The sequence below is a fragment of the Pelmatolapia mariae genome, linkage group LG10_11, assembly GCF_036321145.2.
Source record: "Pelmatolapia mariae isolate MD_Pm_ZW linkage group LG10_11, Pm_UMD_F_2, whole genome shotgun sequence".
NCBI lineage: Eukaryota > Metazoa > Chordata > Actinopteri > Cichliformes > Cichlidae > Pelmatolapia > Pelmatolapia mariae.
The window spans coordinates 6,098,234-6,122,925 of NC_086236.1; the positions used below are offsets into that span (position 1 = coordinate 6,098,234).

At 40.3% G+C, this 24,692-nt stretch overlaps 2 protein-coding genes across 5 annotated transcripts in view; both read left to right on the forward strand.

Annotated features, from left to right (window-relative positions):
• clip2 (CAP-GLY domain containing linker protein 2) overlaps positions 1–15,941 on the forward strand; it is a 54,981-nt gene extending 39,040 nt beyond the window's left edge. For all 3 annotated transcript variants that reach the window (XM_063485360.1, XM_063485358.1, XM_063485359.1), the window contains 9 exons: positions 1,479–1,862; positions 3,698–4,273; positions 4,350–4,407; positions 5,654–5,737; positions 7,490–7,646; positions 10,142–10,301; positions 12,800–12,988; positions 13,331–13,390; positions 13,485–15,941. In XM_063485360.1, coding sequence (XP_063341430.1) covers positions 1,479–1,862; positions 3,698–4,273; positions 4,350–4,407; positions 5,654–5,737; positions 7,490–7,646; positions 10,142–10,301; positions 12,800–12,988; positions 13,331–13,390; positions 13,485–13,496 — 1,680 coding nt within the window. In that variant the 3' untranslated portion in view covers positions 13,497–15,941. The remainder of the gene's footprint in view (positions 1–1,478; positions 1,863–3,697; positions 4,274–4,349; positions 4,408–5,653; positions 5,738–7,489; positions 7,647–10,141; positions 10,302–12,799; positions 12,989–13,330; positions 13,391–13,484) is intronic.
• Positions 15,942–18,209: 2,268 nt separating this feature from the next.
• Positions 18,210–24,692, forward strand: part of gtf2ird1 (GTF2I repeat domain containing 1) — a 39,201-nt gene continuing 32,718 nt past the window's right edge. For both annotated transcript variants that reach the window (XM_063485138.1, XM_063485139.1), the window contains exon 1: positions 18,210–18,485. The gene's annotated coding sequence lies outside the window, so the exon portion shown is untranslated. The remainder of the gene's footprint in view (positions 18,486–24,692) is intronic.

The window sequence follows — 24,692 nt, forward strand, 5'->3', positions numbered from 1 at the left end:
TTAAGTGATGCAACTAAAACCTTAAGGTTTTAAAAAGTAAACAAGTAAAAGGTCACTGGTTCCATTCCAGACACAAACATCGCCGTTTGGTCAGGAGGGGCGTCCCGCGTAAACTCTGCCAAACTAAACAGCAGCTACCTGCTGTGGTGACTCCATGTGACAAGGGAGCAACTGAAAGTAGTTTTTATTTTAGGATTAGACACTAAATGTTCTCCTGTGTTCACCAGTTAGTTGCTAGTTGCATAAGTCTACCAGGTGGTGCCGGGTAGCTTGGTACAGAATTCTTAGGAAGTAAAGGGGTGGGCTGATCATAAACTTCTGGGCCTAAGCCGGAAAAAAAATAACATAATAAATAAAAATCGAAGGTCATACCAGATTTAAATTTGGCCCATCACCCCTTCAAGGTTTGCATTTCTGGGTCGCTTTAGGCACAGCTGGAGTTTTTAGTGTCACGTTCTCATCACCTGGATTTACACATGTACAGTTTAACCATGGACCTCAACCTCTTACACAGATCAGCCTGGTCCAACCAGCAGCAGTTTTCAGCCAAACACTCTGCAGTATCCAAGCCTGAAAGCATCACATCAGGTTGGGAACGTGACCGGGACGCGTTTGTTCTTTTGATTTTGTTGCAGGGTTTTACTATAACTTCCCGACGTGTCTGAGGGAGAACATTCAGCATAAACGACCTGAAGAGAGGCGCACCTCATGCATTGTCTTCTTGCACGCAGCCCACACCAACGGAAAATTCGTGCATCGTCCGCCCTAATCTCTAAATCTGCCTCGCCTCTTCCACAAAATAAAATTCAAGTTTATTCGGTGGCTGATTTGACACGTTTGGGGCGATCCAGCACATACAGCATGTGCACTGGTCTGAGTGGTTAGAGCAGAGCATTTTAAAATTTGCAGCCACACTGGACGTGGTCCAGCGCTATCCAAAGAGTTGAGACCGAAAGTGAAATAGGCCAGATTGAAATCAGATATGGTTTTTCATTTAATGGCAAATTAGTTAGGACATAATTCTCCCTGGCTGCACGTTTTAGCAGCAGCAAATCCCAACAAATTACACCCTGTATGCACACAACCAAACTTTGTTTGCAGTTATGTGTTAGAACCTTTCCAAAAAGTACCAGTGAGAAAAAAATACTCTGAGTGTCATTGTATCATCTTCACTGGGAACCAAACTGTTGAACAATCTGTTGCTGTCCACATACTTTATGTCACTTGTTTGTACTGTAAATCCTCTGCAATGCACTTGGTCATCTCCAGGACCTGCATAGATTTCTCTGTTTTCCTTTTCTTATGGGCTGATTTCCGCTCTTCGTCACGTCACCTTTGTTTCTTTGGAATGACAGTCTGTTGCAGGGTCTTCCACCTGTTGTAGTAAATATAATTATTCTATAGAAAGAACATGTTTCTCCTTAGAAAAAAAAAAACTTTCAAAAGCAGTGCTGGGTTCTTGCTTTCTTTCTCATCAGCAAACTACAGTTGAAGAGAAGAGCCGCATCATGCAGTTGGAGGAGGAGCTCAGCCTCAGGAGAGCCGAGATCGAGAATCTCCAGGTCCAGCTCAAAGGGGCTGATGCAAGCTGGCAGAAAGCTGACCGTGTTGATGCGGCCCAGGGGTCCGACGCCCAGCCAGAGACCCTCCTGCTGCGCGAGCAGCTGCTGTCAGCGGGCCGGGAGCACTACAAGGAGAGCAGCGAGCTCAGAGAGAAGTACGAGACTGCCTTAGCGGCAAGCCAGCAGGAGATCGACTCACTGAAGGCTGTCGTGGAGAAACAGAACGTGGAGATCAATGAAATGAAACAGAAAGTTCAACAGGCCACCAAGGAAAACGTGGAAATGATGGACACCTGGAAGGTATGCTGCTCTGTTTTTTTATAACTGTCTTCTAGTGACCCAGAGCAGTGTGGTCATGTCAGTGCAGTTATGTGTTTGTAGGAATCCTTCATTTAGAGCAGGATTCAGTTTTGCTTACAAAATTTCAAAGGATTTACAAAAAGAAAAAAGGTAAATCAGGGTGGCTATAACAAGAATAAGAATGTTACATCTAATCAAAATTTCTTCCTACTAATAATTTGAGAAGTCTCTCTGTCCATCCCTTCTTCACTCATCTCATCATCCGTACATTCCACCCAATTCAAACATGGCAGCCTAACCTAAACCTAACCTAACTCCAACCCTAAAACCAAGTCTTGAAATTCAAACAGGCATTTAAAGCGGTGTGAAAAGACACTTGCATTTGTGGTTGTAGGTAAAGTATGACCACAAACTGAAACATGGACTATATTGCCAAAAGTATTCGCTTGTCTGCCTTCAAGAATATATGACATCCCATTCTTAATCCAGCCCACCCTTTACAGTTATAAAAGCTTCTGGGAAGGTTTTCCACAGGGTTTAGTGTGTTTATGGGAAGATCTGACCATTCTTCCAGAAGCAAATTCGTGAGCTCAGACACTGATGTTGAATAAGAAGACCTGGCTCACAGTCTTTGCTCTAGTTCGTCCCAAAGGTTTTCTATCAGGTTGAGGTAGGGACTCTGTGCAGGCCAGTCAAGTTCTTCCACACTAAACTTGCTCATCCATGTCTTCAAGGACCTTGTTTGCGCAAAAGTGCACGGTCACGTTGGAACAGGAAGGGGCCATCCCCAAACTGTTCCCACAAAGTTGGGAGCATGAAATCATCCAAAATGTCCTGGTATCCTGAAGCATTGAGAGTTCTTTTTACTGGACCTAAGGGGCCGCGTCCAACTGCTGAAAACCAACCCCACACCATAATCCCTCCTCCACCAAACTTTACACTGCAGTCAGACAAGCATTGCTCTCCTGGCAACCACCAAACCTACACTCATCCATCGGATTGCTAGACAGAGAAGTGTGATTCATCACTCCAGAGAGCGCGTCTCTGCTGCTCTAGAGTCCAGTGGTAGTGTGCTTTACACAGCTGCATCGGCCATGGAAACCCGAAATTCGATGACGCTCCCTACACACTGTTGTTGAGCTAATCTGAAGGCCACATGAAGTTTGGAGGTCTGTAGTGATTGACTCTGCAGAAAATTGATGACCTCTGCGTGCTCTTCACCTCAGAATCTACTGACCCACTCTGTGATTTTATTTAGCCTACCACTTTGTGGCTGAGTTTTTGTCGTTCCTAATCACTTCCACTTCATTATAATACCACTAACAGTTGACTGTGGAATATTTAGTAGGGATGAAATTTCACGACTGGACTTGCACTGGTGCCATCCTGTCACAGTGGCACGCTCACTGAGCTCCTGAGAGAGACCCAGTCTTTCACAAATGTTTGTGAACGCTTAGGTGTTTGATTTTATACACCTGTGTCCATGGGAGTGATTAGAACACCTGAATTCAGTGACTTGGATGGATGAGTGAATGCATTTGGCAATTTAGTGTCTCATAAATCCACAGGTTTGCCTTTACGCTCAGCTCTCTCTTCACCACAACAGACCAGTAAGCATCTGCAGCACTGCAGATCCTGCACCAAGCCGTCTGCACAACCAGACACAATCACACACAATGAGATTAGATTTAACTATTCAAATTTTTAAAAGAATGCATGTTAAATCTTTGGGTTGCATTATCCCCTGAATGGGTACTAGATGATTTGAACTGATTCGTTTCACAAATGCAGCAAGTATGACCTAAAACAGCGATCTTTCTCACTTTCTCTTGCAGGCTAAATTTGACACTTTAGGCAGTGACCACCAGCGATCCTTGGAGGAACTAAAGGCAACACTGAGCAGTAGTCATACCGCTACAGAAGGTCAAGAGCAGGACACCCAGGAGCTGAGAGCCACCCTGGAAAGCCTGAAGATGGAGCACCAGCTAGAGGTGGAGAACCTCAAGGCCAAACATAAAATTGAAGCCGCCATCCTGACAAAGGAACGAGAGGACCTCTGCGCTCGTCTGCAGGAGGCCAAAGACCAGCTGGCTGAAGGCAACCAGACATGGAGGGCTGAATTGGAAGCCAAAAGTGGAAAGCACGCGCTGGAGGCAGCTACGGATAAGCTACAGAAGGCGGAGCAGAGGCTGGCAGATATGGAGATGCTTCAGATGGAGCAGAACAAAAGAGCGGAGGAGCTGAGGGACAGGCTGGAGCTGTCAGAGAAGCAAATGACGGACTACCAGGCTCTGCAGAAAGCTCAGGAGGCGAGCCAAGAAGAGATCCAGAAACTCGAGGAGAAGCTGAGGGTGACAGCCAACCAGCTCCAGGCCATCCAGGCAGAGCGCTTCACATCTAATGATGCCAATGTGAGTGGCTGAGGAGAAAGAGGCACCTGCAGTGTTTAGATACAAATTCAGCACCTGACACTTTCTCCTCTTTCAGGTGATAGAAGATAATGAAATTTCAGATGAGAAGATGAAGCTAAAACAGAACATAGAAGGTATGTTTGTGTTTATCTTAATCCCGACTACAGATTCATGAAAAAAGCACACCAATCACACACACCTCAGCTGATCTGCTTTCTTAGTTTAATCATGTTTGTGCTTTTTGCTCCTTGTTCTTACTTCCCAGTGATTCCCAAAGTGTTACTTCCCATTGTTCTCGTCATATTACCCATGTATGCACTCGAGAGATGAGAAGAAATTTAAAAGCTTGGCAGAAAAAAAAAAAAAAAAAAAAAAAAAAAAAAAAAAAAAAGGGACGTAACAACTTTAAAGAAAGAGCTCAACATTTTAGGAATAAACAGTTAATTTGTTTTTAAAGTTGGCGTTTCGGGTAAGATAACAACTAGCCGAGAAATGTGTATATCCATGAGCACTCAGCAAATCGCCATCTTGCCTCCTTGCTCCTGAGAATGTGTTGTAAAAATAATATTGTATAGAGACCACTTCTGCCTATTTCCATCTGCTTTTCACCACTAATTCACTTTTAATCTTGTAATGTTTGTCAACATAAACACACCTTTATGTTTTTTGACTAGTCCAACACATTTCTGGGAGTTAAGCATCAACTACTCAGCAGCCTCTGGTAGTTTTTGTCATTCAGATACACTTTTTCCCCATTATTTTGGGAACACATGAAAACAAACACCAGACAGTCATTTCCACATACAAGCAAAGCTGAGATGTGGATTTTGTTGCTCTGCTGAAGCAAGCCAGGCTAGTTATTTCCACTGTTTGTGCTAAGCTAAGCTAAATGGCTAGTGGTTACAAAAGGGCCTTATATTTAGCGGAGGATAGATAGATAGATAGATAGATAGATAGATCTATCTATCTATCTATCTATCTATCTATCTATCTATCTATCTATGAGGTTATAATGTATTCCGAGGTACTAAATACTGACCAGTACTCATTATGCGTATGTCTTTGTGAAATAAAATAGATTTCCTGAGTCACAATCTATAAATAAAGACCTCACAAGCCTCTGTCTTGTTACATAAATCTCACTTAAGTGTCTAATGGCTAAAAAGCTCGAGAAAATCGCAGCTCTTCTGGTACACAAGGGCGTCTGTCCACTAACTTCATAGGATTTCACTGTATCCTGCCAAGTGACAGATAAGGAAGTAACACAAAAAACTGTGGAAAACTTTGTGGCACTCCAGTCACAAATCACTGCACTGATTTGGATCATCGCTGCGTTCTGTGAGCGAGGCGTCTCATGGCTGTTATGTTGTTTTTCTGCAGAAACAATGGAGAAGCTGCTGAAAAGGGAAAAAGAAGTCTCTACTCTCACTTCTCAGGTTGAAGCCCTCAAATCACAAATCGGAGGTAAACAAGCGCGCAGCGCCCTTTTCCGAGCTCGTCGATGTCTTTGTTCTTTCAGCGCTTTCGTGACAAGATTTCCTGAAATATTGAGTTTCTGTGGAGGCATTGTGTCTTTCACGTGCAGGTGTTTCATTTCAGGATAAAGAGAGGCGAAGCTTGATATTTGCCTGCAGCATTTCCTTCAAGTTTAGGTTTTAAACTGAGAACTTATCAGCTCTCTCTCTCAATAAATAAATAAATATGCATGTTTGTGTGGCGACTGGAGGCTTTATTTTCCGACAGTCACGCCGAGTTCATCGCGCGGGGGAACGTGTTCTTCACCGTTACTCTTTGATCGTCACCCAGAAATCTTTTGATAAGTTTCATCACATCAAAAGCACCCAAACACACGCTTTATGTACTTCAGATAATCAAATTGACACACTTTGAAGAATGGATGTAAATAATTTAAAACGAGAAAAGAAAACTCTAAAACTCGAAGGATAGTTGTATTCGTTTCTTTTTATTCTTTTTTTAAAACTCTGAGGTCATCGGTGATGACCCTGATCTGTAAGAATTTTCAGAAAAACAAAAACTGCACAAAGTTTAGATCAAATATTAAGACCTCCTCCTTTACTCGTTTCCAGATTTAAAGAATGAAATAGAAATTGATTTTTGAAGATGTAAGGGGAAATGAATGGTAGACATCAGCAGCGAGAGATCTGAAATATCTAAAACACTATTATTGCGGGGTCTTTACCTTACAATACAAAGCGCCTTGATCCTCTTGATTTGGCTCTTTGTGAATAAAACTGGATTGAATTGAATTAATAATAATAATGCCTGCATCGTTATCTTATTCGCTTGGCATCATCGGAGAAAAACGTGGGGTGTTTCAGAGATGAATAAAAATGGCAGACATCTCAAGTGGAGCATTATTTGAAATGGACTGCGTGGGCATATAAACATTTTAAGAACAACATTCGTCACTTTCTAAACTGAAACATCTTTGTCCATCACCGCTATATTGAGACGATTAACGCATGTGTTTCGACTGTAGCTTTTGCAAGTTCAACATTCAACTATAAAACACATTTTCATCTTGTTTTTAATCAAACAGCTGTGAGCAAAGCAGGGAGGGCAGCTCATTTGCTACCAAGGCTACACCCAAGAAGTTGTGAGCCCCCCCCCCACAGAAATGCAAGATTTCAGCATTTCAGTAGAATTTCACAAAAAAGACTGTGAAACTACTTACCTGATGGAGAAAGCTGGTTTATGGTGATTCACAGAGTTTTTATTTCACCTAAAGAGAGTATGACACGAGCCTGGATATCAGGATTTCAGACTCCCTCCCAGTATCATTAAACGTCTCACAGAAATAAACCGCTTGTCCCTCATACACCTGATCACCATAATGGCAACTACAGAAAACCCACTATATATTGAAATAAAAAAAATACTGTTGCGCTGAATGAGTTACACTGAACAAAAGTGGAAAAAACCTTCAGCGTTATAAAAGAGCAGCGTTAAAAGAAGAGCTGATGATAAAGATAAAGGTGCCTCTTTTTTGAAGCTCGTTGCAGGCATAGAATTAAAAATGAGCATATAGAAATTTGGCAAAAATAATCCTTCCCAATTGTGATCGCCTGATCTGATTTAAAATGCATTTATAGCATTAATTGAAAATAGTAAGTTCTTTATGATCACAGTTCTGATTAGCACAGCTGTGTTAAAGTTATTAATAACTAGTGTTGCAAACTATCGATTTGTTTTTAGCGCTGGAGGGCAAAGTTCGCAGCGGGGAGAAGAGAGCCGAAGCCCTGGCCAAGGAGAAGACGCGCGTGGAGGCGGAGCTGGAGTCCATGACCAAGAAATCCCATGATGCCTCTGGGCAGCTGGTGAGCATCAGCCAGGAGCTGCTGAAGAAGGAGAGGTAATTTGACACGGAGACTGTATTGATTTGACATTCTGCCTCAGCACTTTCTCAATAACAGCAGCGAAGGATGACACCATAGGTATTATACATGCAGACACCATCGCTGATTTTAGTGCATGACCTCGAAGCACTGCTCCTCCTTCCTTTTTGCTTTTCATCTGGTTGTTCTTGCAGTTACTCTGATACTAAGATGTTTTGATTTATGATGCATTTTCTCCATTTTCTGGAGAAGACAAAGAAGTTTCTGTGGTATTTTATGTAATTTAATGTTGTAGTTTTTGTTTGTGGTTTGCAAATGTAGAAGCCCAACAAGAGACACGGGTTGGAAACTAGCAATAGCTATAACCTGTTTCATAATCCATATTGGAACTATGTTAAAATGCATCATGCCTTATAGTAGATATATACACATTTTGGAAGCAAAGATTTTTATTTTTCACCTGAGAGTAACAAAAATGTCTGAGATGAATCACAGACCTTTTTTACATTTCACACCATCATTCGACCCAGTGATAAAGCAGAAACACCGACGCAGCTCTAAAATGATGGATGACTGCTCGTGCTTCTGTCAGAAGCTTTATGAAAATATCTGACTTTGTGCCAGCACATACGGCTGCTCCGCACCTCCTTTAAAGCGGTGCCTGAAGTCACTGAGAGCAGCTGGCTGAGGTTTCATCTCCAACAAAGACCTGCCAGATGGCCACCTCTCTATACTGAAGAGTCTGGTAGAGTTACAAAACATCCAAGTCCTTTAGTGCACACTGTCCAAAAAAACCCCCACTCTGCTTAATATGGTCATTATTTAACCACCCAAGTGTAAAAGGCAGTCAGTGCATCGTTGCAGAGGCGCAGGGTCGCTCCTTTGTTCATTAAGCCATTCAGAAAATGTGTTTTTCTGCAGCGCTGTTGAAAAAGTTGTTTTCCATTATTCTGACATTATGCAGTCCCTACATTATTCATGATTATGATGTTAGTGAACCACCGCACTAATTAATTCGAGTTGGGTATACATTAGGGTCCTCAATGATAAAGCTGCTATTTCAGCATGTGACATACACTCGCCTGCCACTTCTTTAGGAACACCTTTCTAGCACCAGGTTGGATCTTTTGCCTTCAGACGTCCTTTAATTATTCATGGCACAGGTTCAACAAGGTGCTGGAAACATTGCTCAGAGACTTTCGGTTCATGATAGCATCACAAAGCTGCTGCAGATTTGTTGGCTGCACATTCATGATACAATGATGATATATTCTTTCCACCATATCCCAGTGAAATCAGTGTCAAGTTTAAGAAAGCAGTTTGAGATGATTTGAGGTTTGGGGCATGGTGATGGTGAAAAATGTTTTGATCTGAGGAAACTTATAAGATTAATCCCTCAAATACCACACAGAATATCACAGAATAGGAGTAATGAATCATGCATGAGCTGCAGGTTGTGGTGACTGAGGTGTACTGTCAGTAATTATGGAGGACTTTCCTTTAATAATGAAAAATTCAAGCAACTTTTCATGAAATTGACTTTTTACTTAATGGGAAAAATTCTAATTATTTTGGTCAATATTCAGATCATTGATAGACTTAATTAAATCAAAATTTTAATAAACTCTTTAAAGAGTTTTCCTTTATAAGTAAATGTCTTTGTATGTCAATTAGAATTTAACTTATTTAAAAAAATAAACTGAACTAAGTCTGTCACAGCTCGGTAGAATTTGGGAAAAAAGGGGGTTGCAGTGAAAGATAAAACAGGAGCGCCTCGGTGAAGCGAAATGTGGCGTGGTAATCGTTTTGTAGTTGTTTTAATGATCACTGGAGGCCAAAATTGTAATTGAAAATAAAATGAGATTAATTCCACAGCCCTGCTTCCACTCACTTTAAAACAGGCTTTGAACAGACTTTTGATATAATGTCATAAACCTGCCACACCTCTTAGCAACAGACTCACGTTACATCACAGCACATAATCTGTTAATGTATCGATTAGGCCAGACGGAAAAGATGTTCTTACAGAGAAAACACCCAGAGCGCTTCTTAGAAAGATGAAAATAACACTGTTATGTTGAGATGAAATATTTCCACGAGTGCAGGAAACATGTTAAAGTTGCTAAAACCTTTGGCTAGCATGTAGTGCAAAGGTACAGAAAACTGTTCCCCAGTGTAAACGTGGTTTACTGATGCAAGTATGTCGGCAAACAGCCAGTGTACTTAAGATGATGTATACTTGGAGTAAGTAGCAGGAGCAGTGCCGCCTACGCTATTCCCACCGGCCTGTCTGCCTGACATATTCACATATTGTGAATGCTTTTGGATAATAATGATCTTTGAGCAAGGTCTGAGCAAACCGAGTGATTCATATAATCCTTGACAGCGAAACTGTGGTGCTTTTACCACCTCTGAGGAGTCCAGTTCTTACTGCATTTCTGCAGGTTAGGAAACCAGAAACACAGACACAAACCAACTTTTCCCCTCTGTGTGTGGTTTTTTAAAATCACAGGAGTCTGAATGAGCTGAGGGTGTTACTCCTGGAATCACATCGTCATTCCCGGGATATGGACAAAGACCTGAGCCGAGAGGTCCACAAAGCTGAGTGGAAGGTCAAAGAGCAGAAACTTCAGGATGACATCAAGATGCTGCGAGAAAAACTGCTTTTACTGGTGAGAACAAAGCACCGTGGAATGATTGGACAACACTAAACCACATGTCGGTCCCATGTTTTGAGGCTTTTCTTTTTGTTATTTAAATTAATGTTAAAAAAATTTTGAAAACTAAGTTTAGAAATACAGGAGAATCAGCACCTTGATAAGCCTGGCCTATGATTTGTGTGATTATACATTTGTTTTCACAGGTTCAGTGGTCCCAACTATGAAGCACACATTTCTTTTAGGATATAAAATATAAACATTGGTTGAAAAGCCTTACTTAAAATAACCTGGATGATAATTTACTGACAATAAACTAGCTGATTTCTAGTTTTCTAATAAAGAATTTTATCAGTGTATACAGTGTGAACTGGGGCTGTTCGATATGACAGCAACAACGATGGTAAAACCATTGTGTGGCTCCGCTTGTTTATTTTCCACATAAACCTTTCACAATAAAGCTGAAGATCCTGTTGAGGTTTTTCAAAATAAACTGAAATGACGACAAACTACATTATTCTCAAACCTCAAATTTCAGAATATGCAACAAACAAATTACCTCAAATGAATACAAGAAGTAACTATAAATGGCGTTTACAGTCACCACGTGGATGCAGGCACAGAGAATACCAGCATGGCCAGTGAAGATCAGGCAGAACCAGGTAGTTCCAAACAGAAAGACCAGTCAAAACAAATCCTTAGTCCTAAACGAGGGGCTACCTCTGTAGCATGGACATGGTTTCGTTATGAAAATTCTGACACGGACCAGAAAACTGTACTATTCGAATTATGCCGCAAATCAGGATGAGAAATGTTTTATATCGGGATGTCGGTGAAGGTTCTCAGTCATCCAGGTCATTGTAGTCTAAGGAGCTTAGAAAGAAAAGTGTCTGGACTTCTTTAAGTTGCTTGAAGACGTTTCACCTCTCATCCGAGAAGCTTCTTAAGTTCTAGTGTCAAATGGTGGAGAGTCCCAGATTTAAGCCCTGTGGGAGTTTCCCCTCAAGAGGGACAATAGACCCCCTAATGATCCTCTACCTAATCACATGAGCCAAGGTATGAAAATGGGTGTAGGTCACAATCAGCCAGGGTTTCAGGTGAACTCACTGGGAAACCTAGCCCCACCCTATCATGTGATTTCCTGAGGTCAGATGGCCCAGGGTGTGAGGGGGCGTTAAGGCGTCTGGGAAGGGATATGAGATTTTGGTCACAGCCCTAGTGTGAACATACCCTAGATTCTCAGGTGCTTTTCAGTCCATGTTGGTCTGCTGTAAAGACGGTTTTGGGTTCACGATGATGATGAGGAGAAGTTTGCTTTGTTAGTATGTTTAGTTTATTCCCATTTCATTATCTCAGATGAATGACTTTACAGCATTATTTCTGGAAGTAACCAGCTTTCATACTGAAATTGCCTCGATTTCAGTCTGTTTTGTAAATTTGGATGTTGAGCATGCTCAACTTTCCCTGGAAAGATCATTTAACACTGTGAAGGTTTAATCTTTCATTTAAAATAAAGACACCAGACTTTCTGTCAGGTAAAGAAATAGTTTGGTAATTTGCACTGAAATACAGTCACTTGCCTGCCTGAGATTTCATGTTCAAAACTGAACTTATAACAATGGACTGTTTTCACAAATTGATCACCCTTCTCAAGGGCAACAGAAAGTATTAGAGCTGTTTTTTCAGGTGAGCGATTCTAACTAGCAAACATGCTATTATTTTATTTAGTAAAAGCAAAACATTTTTTAAACTTTGTGCACTTTGGGTTTTTTCCTGCAATTAAATTCAGTTACAAATATGTTTTAAACATTTATGGCACCTGCTACAGAGGCTTTTCCTTCTAAAGGAAAGTTCTAATTATAAATACATAAAATAACAAATGTACACTTTTGTTTATCAAATACATTAAAGTATTTGGGAATCTTAAATAAGGGAACACTCATGCTTACATGTGTACCTTCTCCACAAAAAGCCAATTTTAGCCTCATTTCTGAATTTGCCCGTAGAATTTGTCAAACTGAATTTTTATAATAATTTCCTGGAAAATAATTTGCTCACCCACTAATGGATTGATTTAGGACCTAATCCATATTTCAGGTTGATCTGGATCTGACTTATGTCGTGTCCACAGAGTATTGTCTAAAATATGTCACATTTGACCTCTGACCTCTCCTTCAAAGTCAATAGATTGCTCTGAAGGTTAAAGTGATAATAATAGCGCTATTTAAAGAATAGATTGGTATGACTTTAAGTTTCATCGATTCATTTTATTATGACTTTATTTACATTAGAGTAACAGATTATAATGATTTGAATACATGTATAAAGTTTCATGTAAACTACATGATGTAAATCCTGTAAAATGGGTAATAAAAGCCTGCTCTTTGCACTTGTTTCACTACAAAGTACTTGAAGTGCGTTAAAAACAAAAGAAATATATACAAAACCCATAAACCTAATACAGTTTGGATGATTTAACTTACTTACCAGTTAGCTTGTGCGGTTTCTTTCAGGGTCGGGAACGATCCTCCCCTGACCACCGGCGGTACTCGATGCTAGACCCCTCGGCTCTGGACTCGGAGGTGACCCGCCTGCGCCAGCGGCTGCTCAGCACTGAGGACGCCCTGAGGAACGCCTTAGAGCACAACCAACAAGTCGACCAGCTGGTCCAGGCCATGCGGAAGCATCCAGAAAAAAGCCCGGTAAAAAATTTTTTTAAAAACAAGACGGAGAAACATGCAACCACACATTCACATACAGCTAGCTGGTGTTTGGGGAATAAACCCAGGCAGACATAGGGAGTACGTGCAAACACTCCACAGAAAGGCCTCTCCAGGCAGCAAATGCAATCATGCTTTCGACCCCCATCTAGACTGCATGCATGCAGCCAGAACCAGAACGTTTCTGGTACCAAATCCCATCAGTCAAATAGTAGCTATTAAGACTGTTTTAAGATGTTAAAACCCAGGTCACCTGAACAGGTCTTCTAATGTCTAATCAGGCCAAGAACAGGACTAAAATGATAATTTCTGACCGTTTTCCAGGTCCACGGTGCAAATTCGGCTAATGGAATTCACCACCAGGAGTCACACAGCGCTCAAGATGTTGGTATTCTTTCCTTTTGCTTTTTTTAGTCATTGATTTAATAATAAAAATAATACATTTTAAGGAAGACATGCTTTACGTTTTCTTCCCTAGGAACAACACTGATATGAGCAGAAGCGATGAGAGTGGGACGCTGACGTGACCCCGAGTGAACTGGGACGTGCTGAAGTACACCTGAAACGACAAAGTTTGGTCCAACGTGTCTCCCGATGCTGCGGTGGACGCCTGAAACATTTCAGTTTACAGTTAATACCAAAACAGCGAATCTCTGTCTCAAGTGAATATATGTGTTGTTACAGAAAGCACCTATTAGCCAATCATGAAGACCACCTAAAAGTACTTTAAACAGGAAAAAAAAAAAAATAAGAAAAAGAAAGAGATATGGACGTGAAGAGATCATCAGCTCAACAACTGCTGAGAACTGGCAGTGTGGCAACTTTTGATGCTTTACATTAGTTAGAAAATTTGAAGCTACAAGTTGAAGTTTTGTCATTCGCTGAAGTCTGAATGACCGTGCTGAATTTTGACGAAGAAAGCAAAAAGACTGATTGACGACGAGAAGAAAAACTGGGTCTCAGTCGCTTTGTTTTATTTATTACTTTTATTTTGCTCCTTGGCTTTGTAATAATCCTGTCTGCTGTACGTGAGCTGATGGCCTGATTTTGTTTTGATTTTAAAGGAAGTTTGACTCGTGTCTCACCTTGCTTGATATCTGATGAGGATTGGTAGCAAACATTACCCTTAATCCAGAATCATTTGAACTCAATTTTAGTTACACTGCACCAGATCAAAACAAGTCATCTCAGGGCACTCGCCATAGTAACTACAACATTACACTATAATAATAGCATCTCTGCTACCAACTTTGTGAAAATAACCAGTTTTTACAGTCACTTTTCAACTTTGTGTTTTTAAAAGGAACATGAACACTGAACAAATACAAAAGCAACAGTTTGTTGGAATATAGGAGATCATGACAGAGAAGGTGGAAGAATAGTACAAAGCAATGCTGTCCTGTCTGCAGACCAAGTATGTACTCATCCAGCACAGTGCTGTCAAGCACCGGTGCTTTCGTTATGCTTAAATGCAGTCTGAAGACACGTTTGGACTTTTTTTTAGTTTTCTTGATCCATATTTTTATTTTTGTACTCCATTGGAGTAGCTTTACCATTCAAAGTACTCCTTATTGATCAAATACTGCACTTCAGTTCATCCTCTGAAACAAGATATTTTAGCTCCTCCCCCTTTACACCAGCTGTCTTCTGATTGGCTGCCCCCTGCAAACATATTTGAACAGCAGGTGTGCAGGCCTGCTCTGGGATTGAATCCACTGTCTAAATTCTGAACTGGATAAGTGGACGAGGATGGATGTTGACCTGAGCGTTTGAAAGCCTGGCCATGTTTAATATGAGCAGTCACCATGATAACAGTATATACATAAGGAAAAGTGTAATAAGGCCAATGTAAACAGAATAAAAGGACAGTGAAGGACGTGCTTTACTGAACAGTGGGATAATTTCTATTCCTCTACAGCCACCGCCTGGTCAACATTTCTGTTTGCAGCAAACAGGAAAAATGCCCTTGAAGTTATGAAGTCCTCAGGTAGCTCCTCAGAACCATTTGGTCCCAAAGCGCCTTAATGTACGTATACTGGTAGAAGCAAGATGAGCACAAACTTAGGTTCAGTGTGGTCGTTTAAATGTTGACTGGAGCTCTTTTAACGGTCATTTCTGGTCGAAGGATAAAATACAAAATCAGCCTCTTCCCGTCTTGGAAGAGCCCGCCCTCCCTCGCCAACACACATGAAGAGCGTCATCTGTTACAGGACTGATGGTGATGATGTTACTACCAATCCTCCCTTAAGGTGTTTGTTAAGCTTTTCAGCCATTTACACATCAGTGGACTCATTGTTCAGACTGAAGACTGAACCTGGGAGACGTTGCAGGACATTTGTAGAACAAATACAGTGAACCATTTCAGACTTTTTCATTGTCCAAAACTGTCTGACCACGCATCAATACATCTCTTTCTCTGATTGGTGGCTTTGTGTTAATTTACTGTATATGGTACAAAATACAGTGTGAGCCCATTGTAATGGCCCTGGATTTCTTTACTGACCCTTTCTGAAGTCTGCTGAAGGGCTTTCCCAGGAGCTAAAACCCAAACAACAGATGTGGGAAGTTACGTTCATCCTTCCCTGGATCGAAATCATCCGGATTTCATTTGCCTCTAACATTTATACTCTTAAGTCTTCCAAATATTGTTTTTATCCATTTGTCAAACTGAACTAAGGGGGGGATCCTGTTTGTAGTTGGTCACAGGTTGCTATTGCTTCACAGGAGACACTACACAGAGGTGGGGTGGGGGTGTGCAGAAAGGCTTGAGTAGTGTCCCCTGAGAACACATGCAGGGCAGGCACTGGTCAGCTCGAATAAAACCTGAATTTTCCACTGGATATTGTACATGGCCTTTACAGCTGGAGGGTTCATACCCTTTGGAGTATTGCTGCGATGGTTTTGGAGATTGAGTCATTAAATATTAACAATGCGGGCAAGGGCTGCTGGTGTTTTATTTCACACCCTTTCATGCTTATACGACTTTCAGCATGTTTGTTTTTGAGACCAAGCGCAGCAGATCGGAATATTTCTGCAGAGCTGGTTTGAAGCGGTGGTGTCAGATTTAGGGGCTCGGCGGTTTAGGAGATTCAGCCAACAACCATAATGTACATGGCTAAATATTTGTCATTATTAAAACGCAGTGATATCAGCGAGAAAAGATGGCAATAAATCCTTCGTGAGGGAAAAGTTGCCACATGGTGGAGATGAGACATCCAGACGCTGCACGCTTATTTACAATCTCTGGATTTCTAGCCTCCAGATATATCAGTTTTATTTGTTGGCCTTGGCAAATGTCAGGGCTTATCCACATGTCCCAGTTTCTGCTAGAGGGCTGATTGGTTATGCAGGTGACATTTTAAATAAGTAAGAAGTGACTTATTTGTAAAAGCACAGCATAGATGAGGCACAGATGTCATTTTTGCTCTTGGTGAAATAGAGTTGAACACAGCAGTTAAGAGGAAAAGTAACTGAAACTAGTGAGATTGCAATGGATTAAATGTAAATAACTTATGATTAAAATTTAAAATGTCCGAGTACTTTTATAAGAAACGTTCCCTTTTCCTCACAGATGGGGTGTCAAGCAAATGTTAGTTCACAGGGCACGTATAACCAAACTTGGTATTAAGACGGTTGGACAAGTTAAACGATTCCATGCTGATGTCTATTTAATGTAATAAAGTAACCAGTGCATCAAAAAAAATAACCAAGTAAACCTATAAGTTTCACCATTTATTACGTTAAATATTAATAAAGCTATACGAACAGTTTTATTTATATTTAATATAATAAAGTAACCAATCAATTTATTGTGCGTTTTAAAAAATAAGGAACCAAGCAAAAAGTTACACTTGGATTTACTTGGTTCCTTTTTTCTTTACATTAAATATAGTGCAGCTATTTATATAGCATGTTTCAAGGCATAAGCTTTAACAGACATTCTAGCACTTTTTTTTTTTAAGTAAAACCAGATAAAAAGCTGGATGTAAATAATATTACCCATAAAACAAATAAATTAGTGTAAAAAACAAAACAAACTTTAACATTAATAAACGCAGTAGAAATAAAATGAAGTAAGATCATCAGTAGTCCAATGAAATTAAAACAAAAATGGAAACAAGCAGAAATTGGGAACAATTACATTTAAAACCAGCAACTATAGACTAACAGCTAATGGCTAAACAGGCATGTTTCTACTTTTAAACTTCTAATGGCCCAGTGCACCTAACAAGACTTTGTAAGGCATAAAACCTAAAACTGGTTTCATTACCATTTGTTGTGACTCAGGAAATAACCTGATCCTGCTGACCCGAGGGGTCAAGCTGGGTCTTAGCTTACTGGCAAATCAGAGCGATACTGATGTCTCAGACCGTGGAGCAATTCAAAAATAAGAGTTCAAATTTTAAAAATCAATTCTAAAGCTAAAGTGAAGCCAACGACCTTAGGACAGCTGTTAAAAGGTCATAGTAAAACTGACTTTTTTAAGACTAATTAAACATTCACACCCGTTTACATAACAGATGGCCAAGACTGGGATTATAGTTTTAAAATTCAGTTCAACTTCTACAATATATTACATATGCAGATCACAGTGGAGCTAGAGAAGCAGAAAACCTTTACATATTGAGGTTTGGGCACTAAATTTTAATTATGGTTAAAACATTTTTGTCAGAATCTAGAAACTTTTTTCTTATTTTTAACTATTCATATATTTCCACACCTGCATGGAAATGTAAAAAAAAGAAAAGCACCTCTTCTCTAGGATCTGAACTTTACCCTATATCAAACAGACATGAGCTATTTTGGGCAATCACTGCAGCTATGGCATAACTTCCATGGCCACAAGATCCATGTAGCTGCTGTAGATCCACTTTGGACAGATCCTAATCCTAAAAATAATTTGGATACTGCGCAGCTATTGCATCAAAGCACCTACATGCAGTCTATGAAGGATTTCTTAAAGCACAAAGTAATGTGTGAAGTTGCTGTCAAGTGGCAGACAGTGATTTAAATAGCCACAGTCTAAATAAAATATATGCGCGTTCACTATTATTATTTTTTTAAGGACATTCTCCTTTCCGTGTACATTTTGCTCCCTGAGGGTTTTTCCAGAGGTTGCTCCGTTAATCCTGTATGTAAATTGCAGCCAATAGATGCTGTTGTTGAGTTGGGCTGGGATTAGCAGGAGGCGAATGAGTTTCAATTTTACTGGATTACAGAACAAAGAAAGGGGAAAGGGACACCCTGCTCTGTTAAGGGGAAAAAACAGACATAAAACTAAGAAAAAAAATACACAAATAGCAGACAACGGGACGTGGGCTCGAAGTCGTCGTTGTGATGATCCGGATTACGATGTTTTAGCAGATGGCACAGCTACATTGTGGATGGGAATTGTGAGCGTTTCTGATGGATTAAAACGGGGGAATAAACCTATTCCGGGATTGACAGCAGCAACAAGGCTATTTAATCGCTAATTAAGGTGAGATTTCGATGTCCGTTTTGACATTATTGAGGAGTTACGTTGTGCGTCCTCGCGAAGCTTGTGGCTTTTGTGATTGTGCATTTAGAAATTACAGATTATAACCTAATTTCGGGACTGGGGGAGGAGATGAAAGGAAAGTGCTAGCGCTAGCTAGCATAAAGGGGGCTAGCGCCGCACAGCTAGCTCAACGGTCTAATGCTACCGTTAGCTAATTAGCCAGCGATTATTAGTTAGACATATGGTAAGTAGCAGAGAAAGGTTACCGATAGTTAGCAGGTTTCAGGGACTCCTCCCTTTAACCTTGCGAGCGGAAAGCTAGCCTCTGTTTATGACTGGGATGCAGCGTCTGTCTGCTTGGCAAATTATCCCCCATATTTCTTTTTAACGCTATCACTTACCAGAAGGTTACCCAGCTAATACAACAAAGCCAGCTAGCCGCATTAGCAAGTGTAAGAAAGGAAGCTACACATTTCAACTTTCAAAGGATTTGAATAACTAACAGCGCTGTCGACTTTCATACCAGCCTCGACACACAGGCACAGCACCGCATTTAACTTTACCAGAAATTACTAGCCGTCCTATAATTACACCCAGTTTTAAAACAGCGTTAGGTACTCTAAATCAGTGTTTGCATGTATCCAAACAGCGAGCGTTTAATTTAGACATTAGTGTGTTGTTTTCTCGTCGTTTTAACCTCAGCTGCTTTCTTGTAGACACACGTTAAAGTTTGTTTTTAAAAACAGCTGACTGGAGTGAAACTATCAGCTGTTGGTATTTGGAGAAATTAGCTGAGGGGGAAAAAGTAGACATCCCATCCATGTCTGATATTATGCGATTTCACGGCTTATCTTTCCCATTTACCTCAGCTGTGATGTGAACTTTTTAAAGAGCATTTAAACAGATGTGCAGTGTGAAGACAGCATCGTGCCAACTCAGTTGAAATTACTGTAGTCGAAATCTACTTTAACTTTTCTTTAGTAAACTACAGTTTAACATAGTTGAAGTTCTGTTAAACTGACCAGAAAGTAACGCTTCACTTTCTGGTCAGATAAAGGTTTAGAGAAAAAAAGTTTCCCTGGTTCTTTATCAGTTTCCTTGTGTCACATATACCCTTTCTTACTCCAATACAACGTTTTAACCGAGTAAAAATCAAACCTCTGCAGGAGTCATTTGAAGTTTAAGGTGTTACAGCCGACTCAATTTTCAACTTTTAACTTTGGAGAACACCAGTGGTGACTTAAGGCTTCTGACACAGCAAACAAAAGGATTATGTCTGCTGCTGGAAGGAAATGTTAGATAACATCTATCAAACCACACCCATACTTACAGCAAGGTGCTGTGCGTTTCTATGAAAGAGAAACAAAAAAACAAAAAAAAAAAAAAACAAAAAGCACTCTACCCTCAATATCTTGCATATAATTCTTCCAGCAGGATGAACTTTAGACTAAGCGTCGTTTTCGCTTCCCGTTCCCAATCAGACACCTTCTGAGGACTGCGCTTGATTGACATCTTTGTTACACTCCTGAGTTGGCTCGCACTTCTTTGGGCTGGTGAAACTAAAACATTTACAGACTCTTAAGTTGCACACCACCAGTTGGAACGATTTCAGTCTGTTTTCGGCTCAATTTCCACACACAAATATGCTACTTATGCCAGCCTGAAACACTGGCTTTTTGAGCACAGCACCACATATCAGCAGCATCATAAACGGCACAATAAAAACTCAGTTCACATTGCTTTTTCTGGTTAGATCCAAGGCGAAATTGACCCCCATTTGAAAACATTTCAAAGCTATGAAAGGATGAAACAGGAAAGGATTGTTTAAAAAGCACCTCCATTACCTGATGTTGGCTATAACACAGTGGAAATTTAACATCGCAGGACACACCCAGTTATTTTGGTTCACGAAGCTTTGCCATTAGCTTCAACCTTCAACCTGAGCACAGGCCTAATCAGCCACAATAATTGGAGACACCTGTGTGGCTAAGCAGGTGTGCTGGAAACCCATCTCTCTGTGATGGTGACCTTGAGTGGTATTATTATGCTACACCATTTAGGATTAATAGTTAGTTATATATGCATCTCTTTAAATATAATTGGTGTTTACCTGCAGGCCTTTATATTTAGTTTCTTTATGTAATTTGATCATTTTTTAAACACACCTTTGAGCCACAAATACATGAAAAGATGTCTAAATTTGTAAGAATTGCACTAGAGCAGGTGCTGTCCCTACACCACATAAGTTCTATATGAGCACCTCGTACTAAAATATATACTAAAATAAAATCTTTAATTCACCTTAGTCAGCAAGAAACATTGAACCTTATGAGTCACACTATCATTAACCTTGCCTACCTCTGATGCAAGATAGAGGTTTAGTATTTATTTAGGGAATTAAAATCTAAAGTTTTAGTGCCTTCAAAAACAGTGGCTAAATATCTTAAAGGGGACCTATTCTCCTCATTTCCAGCACCATGTATTTATTCTTTTTACACTCAGGAGGTAGAGTAGGTCATCTTCTAAGAGAAAGGTTGACAGTATAATCCTGGATACTGGACCCTAATTAATCCATCGGGGTGTGTGGAAACGTAAAAAGCGCTGTATAAATGTATGTATAAAAGTCCTTTAGTGGTTAGTTTGAGACGACCAGCTTTACATAAGTATCACCCCGAAAGCCAACCCTCCCGATTGGCTGCGTCTCACAAAAAGAAGGTTTGAACAGCAGTAGGAGGGGCTTCTGTGCTCACATCAAGAGCTGTGTGCTGGTGATGACTGTAAAACATATAGCTTAACTCTTAATGACATCATACAGAGCCAACAGTAGGAAGAAACGTCAGTTTTAAAGCAGTAGGAAGGCTGAGCTTTTGGCTCACAGTGATTACTTGTACATATGCTGACTTCATTGTTTGAACTTAGGTTATGTTTAATATAAGCATCCATTATAGTACAACAACAGCACTGTATATTACAGAAAATAAGGGGTTTTGACTTGATGTGGCTATGTTTCGCCCTGTTTGTAGAAAGTAAAACATTAAGACTTGAGGTAAAAAAACTACGCTGAGTTTTTTGTTTCATGTGATCATAAAAATGTCTTGTGTCAATTAACAGCTGAGCACTACAGACTGAGTTTTGGTTTTGCATTAAGCTGAATTCATTATATTCATTTACCACTTGCTGATGATGATGCTCAGGCAGTTTGCAGAGAATCTTAACACGCATTCGAAACACTGCAAGTTGACTAGATCATAACCAGATAGAGAGAAAGTCGTATGTCTTTTGTGTCATATCGGGTTACTGATTATGTTATAGGTGAATTAATGGAATTGAATTTTCATTTAAAAGTCAATTGTGGTTTACACCGATGATAAAAACAAAGTTTTTCTGTAATTCGCACGTTTTCCCACGCAGCATGTTCTTTTCCTTCATTTTTGCTCTTTCATATAGTCCCCATTTGCTTGTTGCCAGGCTGTGGCTACTTTAATTCAGGTCACATTCATTCATTTAGTTTATTCATTTGAGCTGCAATCAGAGTTACTGAAAATTCACTTAATAAAAAGAGTTTTATCTTTCTTCCTTTTTTAAATTGAGTAAATCCACCATTTTTCCAGTGTATGTGAACATTTGTATTAAATAACCATATTGTCAGTACTGGACAAAAATGAATGTCGTTAAGAGTTTTTCCTATAATTGAGCAGCCATAGCAGGCACGACCTTTATCAGTGGCTCAAAATTGTTCTGTCCAGGATGATTTTGGACCTTAGTACAACTGGTCCGTAGATGGTTAAGACAAAGAGTCAGTGTAGCCTTACTTTAAAGAAATCTCCACATTTTCCTGTTACTTTGAGCAAGCTGGGCACAACTTGGGCACAGTCCAAGGACAACCCCTTTCTGGTGGGCGGCATAGTTTCTTTACCTTCAGGAAAAACCCCTGTTATGCTAAATAAACTGCATGACTGTTGCTTATACTAACAATGATCGTAAGCCTCTTTTTGCAGGCTTAGAGTATAATTGAGCTTTTGTAAAGTGACTGTCTGGATGAAATCATAGTGAATAGTCCCTGCATGCCTGCAAAGTTCACCTCATTCTCCATCAACAGCTGGATTTGCAATAAATAATCTTGGCTTTCCTTTTTTTTTCGGGATCATAATAGACTCATTGATTTTGAGCAATGCTTTATTTATGAAAGCCGTTCCATGTTGAACTCTTCAATAGTCACTGAGAACCATAACAGCACTGTGACATTATGCTTGAGCTTCCTCTCGCAAAGCAATTGACATGGCATTATCCCGAGCCTCTGCTTATCCCCAACGTTCGTCCCTCTCTCTCTACTTCCTTTGCCTTTTAAATATGCGAGGGAAAGAGGCCATCTATTTCCAGGCCATAATAATTTAGGAGGGAGGGAGGGGGTAATGTTTGCTGTGGCCTCAGGGGATGCAGATTTAGATGGCCAATAGACTTGGCACGTTCAAACTGGTGCAGCTGAACCCCACCACACCCACCCTCCTCTTCCTCCCTCTGCCTCTTGTCTGTCTCTCTGCCTCTGTGTCCTCTCTCTCTATTGAGTCAGTGGTTTGGGCTTGCCAGAGGCTAGTATAATGGTTCCCAGTGTCTGGAGAGATTAAAGGCCAGAGCTGCATTGTTCAAATGCCCCGAGATTAGTTTCCAAGGAGACGGGTTTCAGTTGCCATGAGAACATAGTGCCTGGCTTTAGCCGAGCTGCTTTTCTTTAACACTTCCTGTCTGTTTGCTGCTTCGCTTTTTTTATTTACATGACCCGTTTTTTCTATGCCTTCCTTAGTTGATTTAGCTATTCATACGATACGATACTGATGCAGTTATTTTGGAAAGATAAGGACTCATTTTAATAATGTGTAGCCAGTACCTTTTTTTTCAGCACCCAACATCTGTTAAGGAGAAAAGTTTAAGGTCCTAGTGACAGAGTGTATGGTTGTATGCAGCGTTGTGGTGTTTTTAATCAGGAATTAAACAGGAACTGGCCTGTGAGTTATGACACCTGAAATGTATCTGGGTTTTTTTAACATAATAGGTTTTCTACTTCTAATAATTTAATTACGGTGAACCGTGGCTCATATAGCTATATGAAAAACATTTTAAATAATACAACTATCCACAAATTACGTGTTTGATTTAACAGAGGATGAAAAAATATCTTGACAGTGATGACTTCATTGTAATTTGCTTGCATTCAGCTGAGACGTATGCAGAATTCATTTCTTGCACTCATATCAACATGCAGCAGACTCTCATTGTAACGTCTTCTGGAGTTCATGAGGTTAAGAATTGAGGCTTTACTCACTATGCTGTATTAACGGAATGGATTGAATGGATTTGATTGATATCGGTGCCACTGTCAGTTCAGTTTCTCAATTCACTTACTCTGGTCTCTTTTTTAAAAAGAGTAGTCCTAAACAGGTTTTTCAATGTCAGCACGACTGTGTTTTTTTAATCTCTGTGCCTAAACACAATGTACAAACAAAAGATTTGCAGGTGACTCAGGTGTGCCAAAGCTCCCATGCTGTGAATTTACGTCATTATCTTGTAGTGCACATAAAACCAGTATTGAAAAGGATTTAATAAGCTTGGAGGCACTCAGTTGGACAATTTGGAAAATCTGTAACCAGGATAATTCTCCTGGCACTCATCTTCCCCAGAGGATGAATCCCGATCCCCTCTCTTATGAAGTTCATACCCCTTTAGTGAAGCTGAATTGTGTAAGTTGCATCTGGCAGATGGGAACGGTGGAACAGCATGATGACTTTGGCATGGATCTACAATTGCTTCTTTGCTCTGTAGACCCCCCTGGGGCCCCTAAGAGAGGTGATATTAGAAAGAAAGTAGAGGGGTGGGTGGATGGGGCATGGAGAATGAGAACAAACAGGCGTGCATGGCAGGAATCCATTTATAGGCATATAACAGGAAAAGAAGCAACTAAGGTGTGGTCCTGCTTCTATACATCAGTTAAAGCAGTTTCCAGTAAGTTTCTCTTCTGCTTTTTGCTTTGTGATAATGTTAGCATGCTGGCACATTAAAGATGGTAAATATATCTGCTCAGCAATCATTTTAAAAGTCCCAGCAAGACATCCAGCCTAATGAGGCCTGTAGACTCGTATTTGTGTGAAACAGGTGAAGGAAACCCTCCCTCCCTTCTGAATTAATTATTCACCTTTCAGAGCTCAGCGTTCT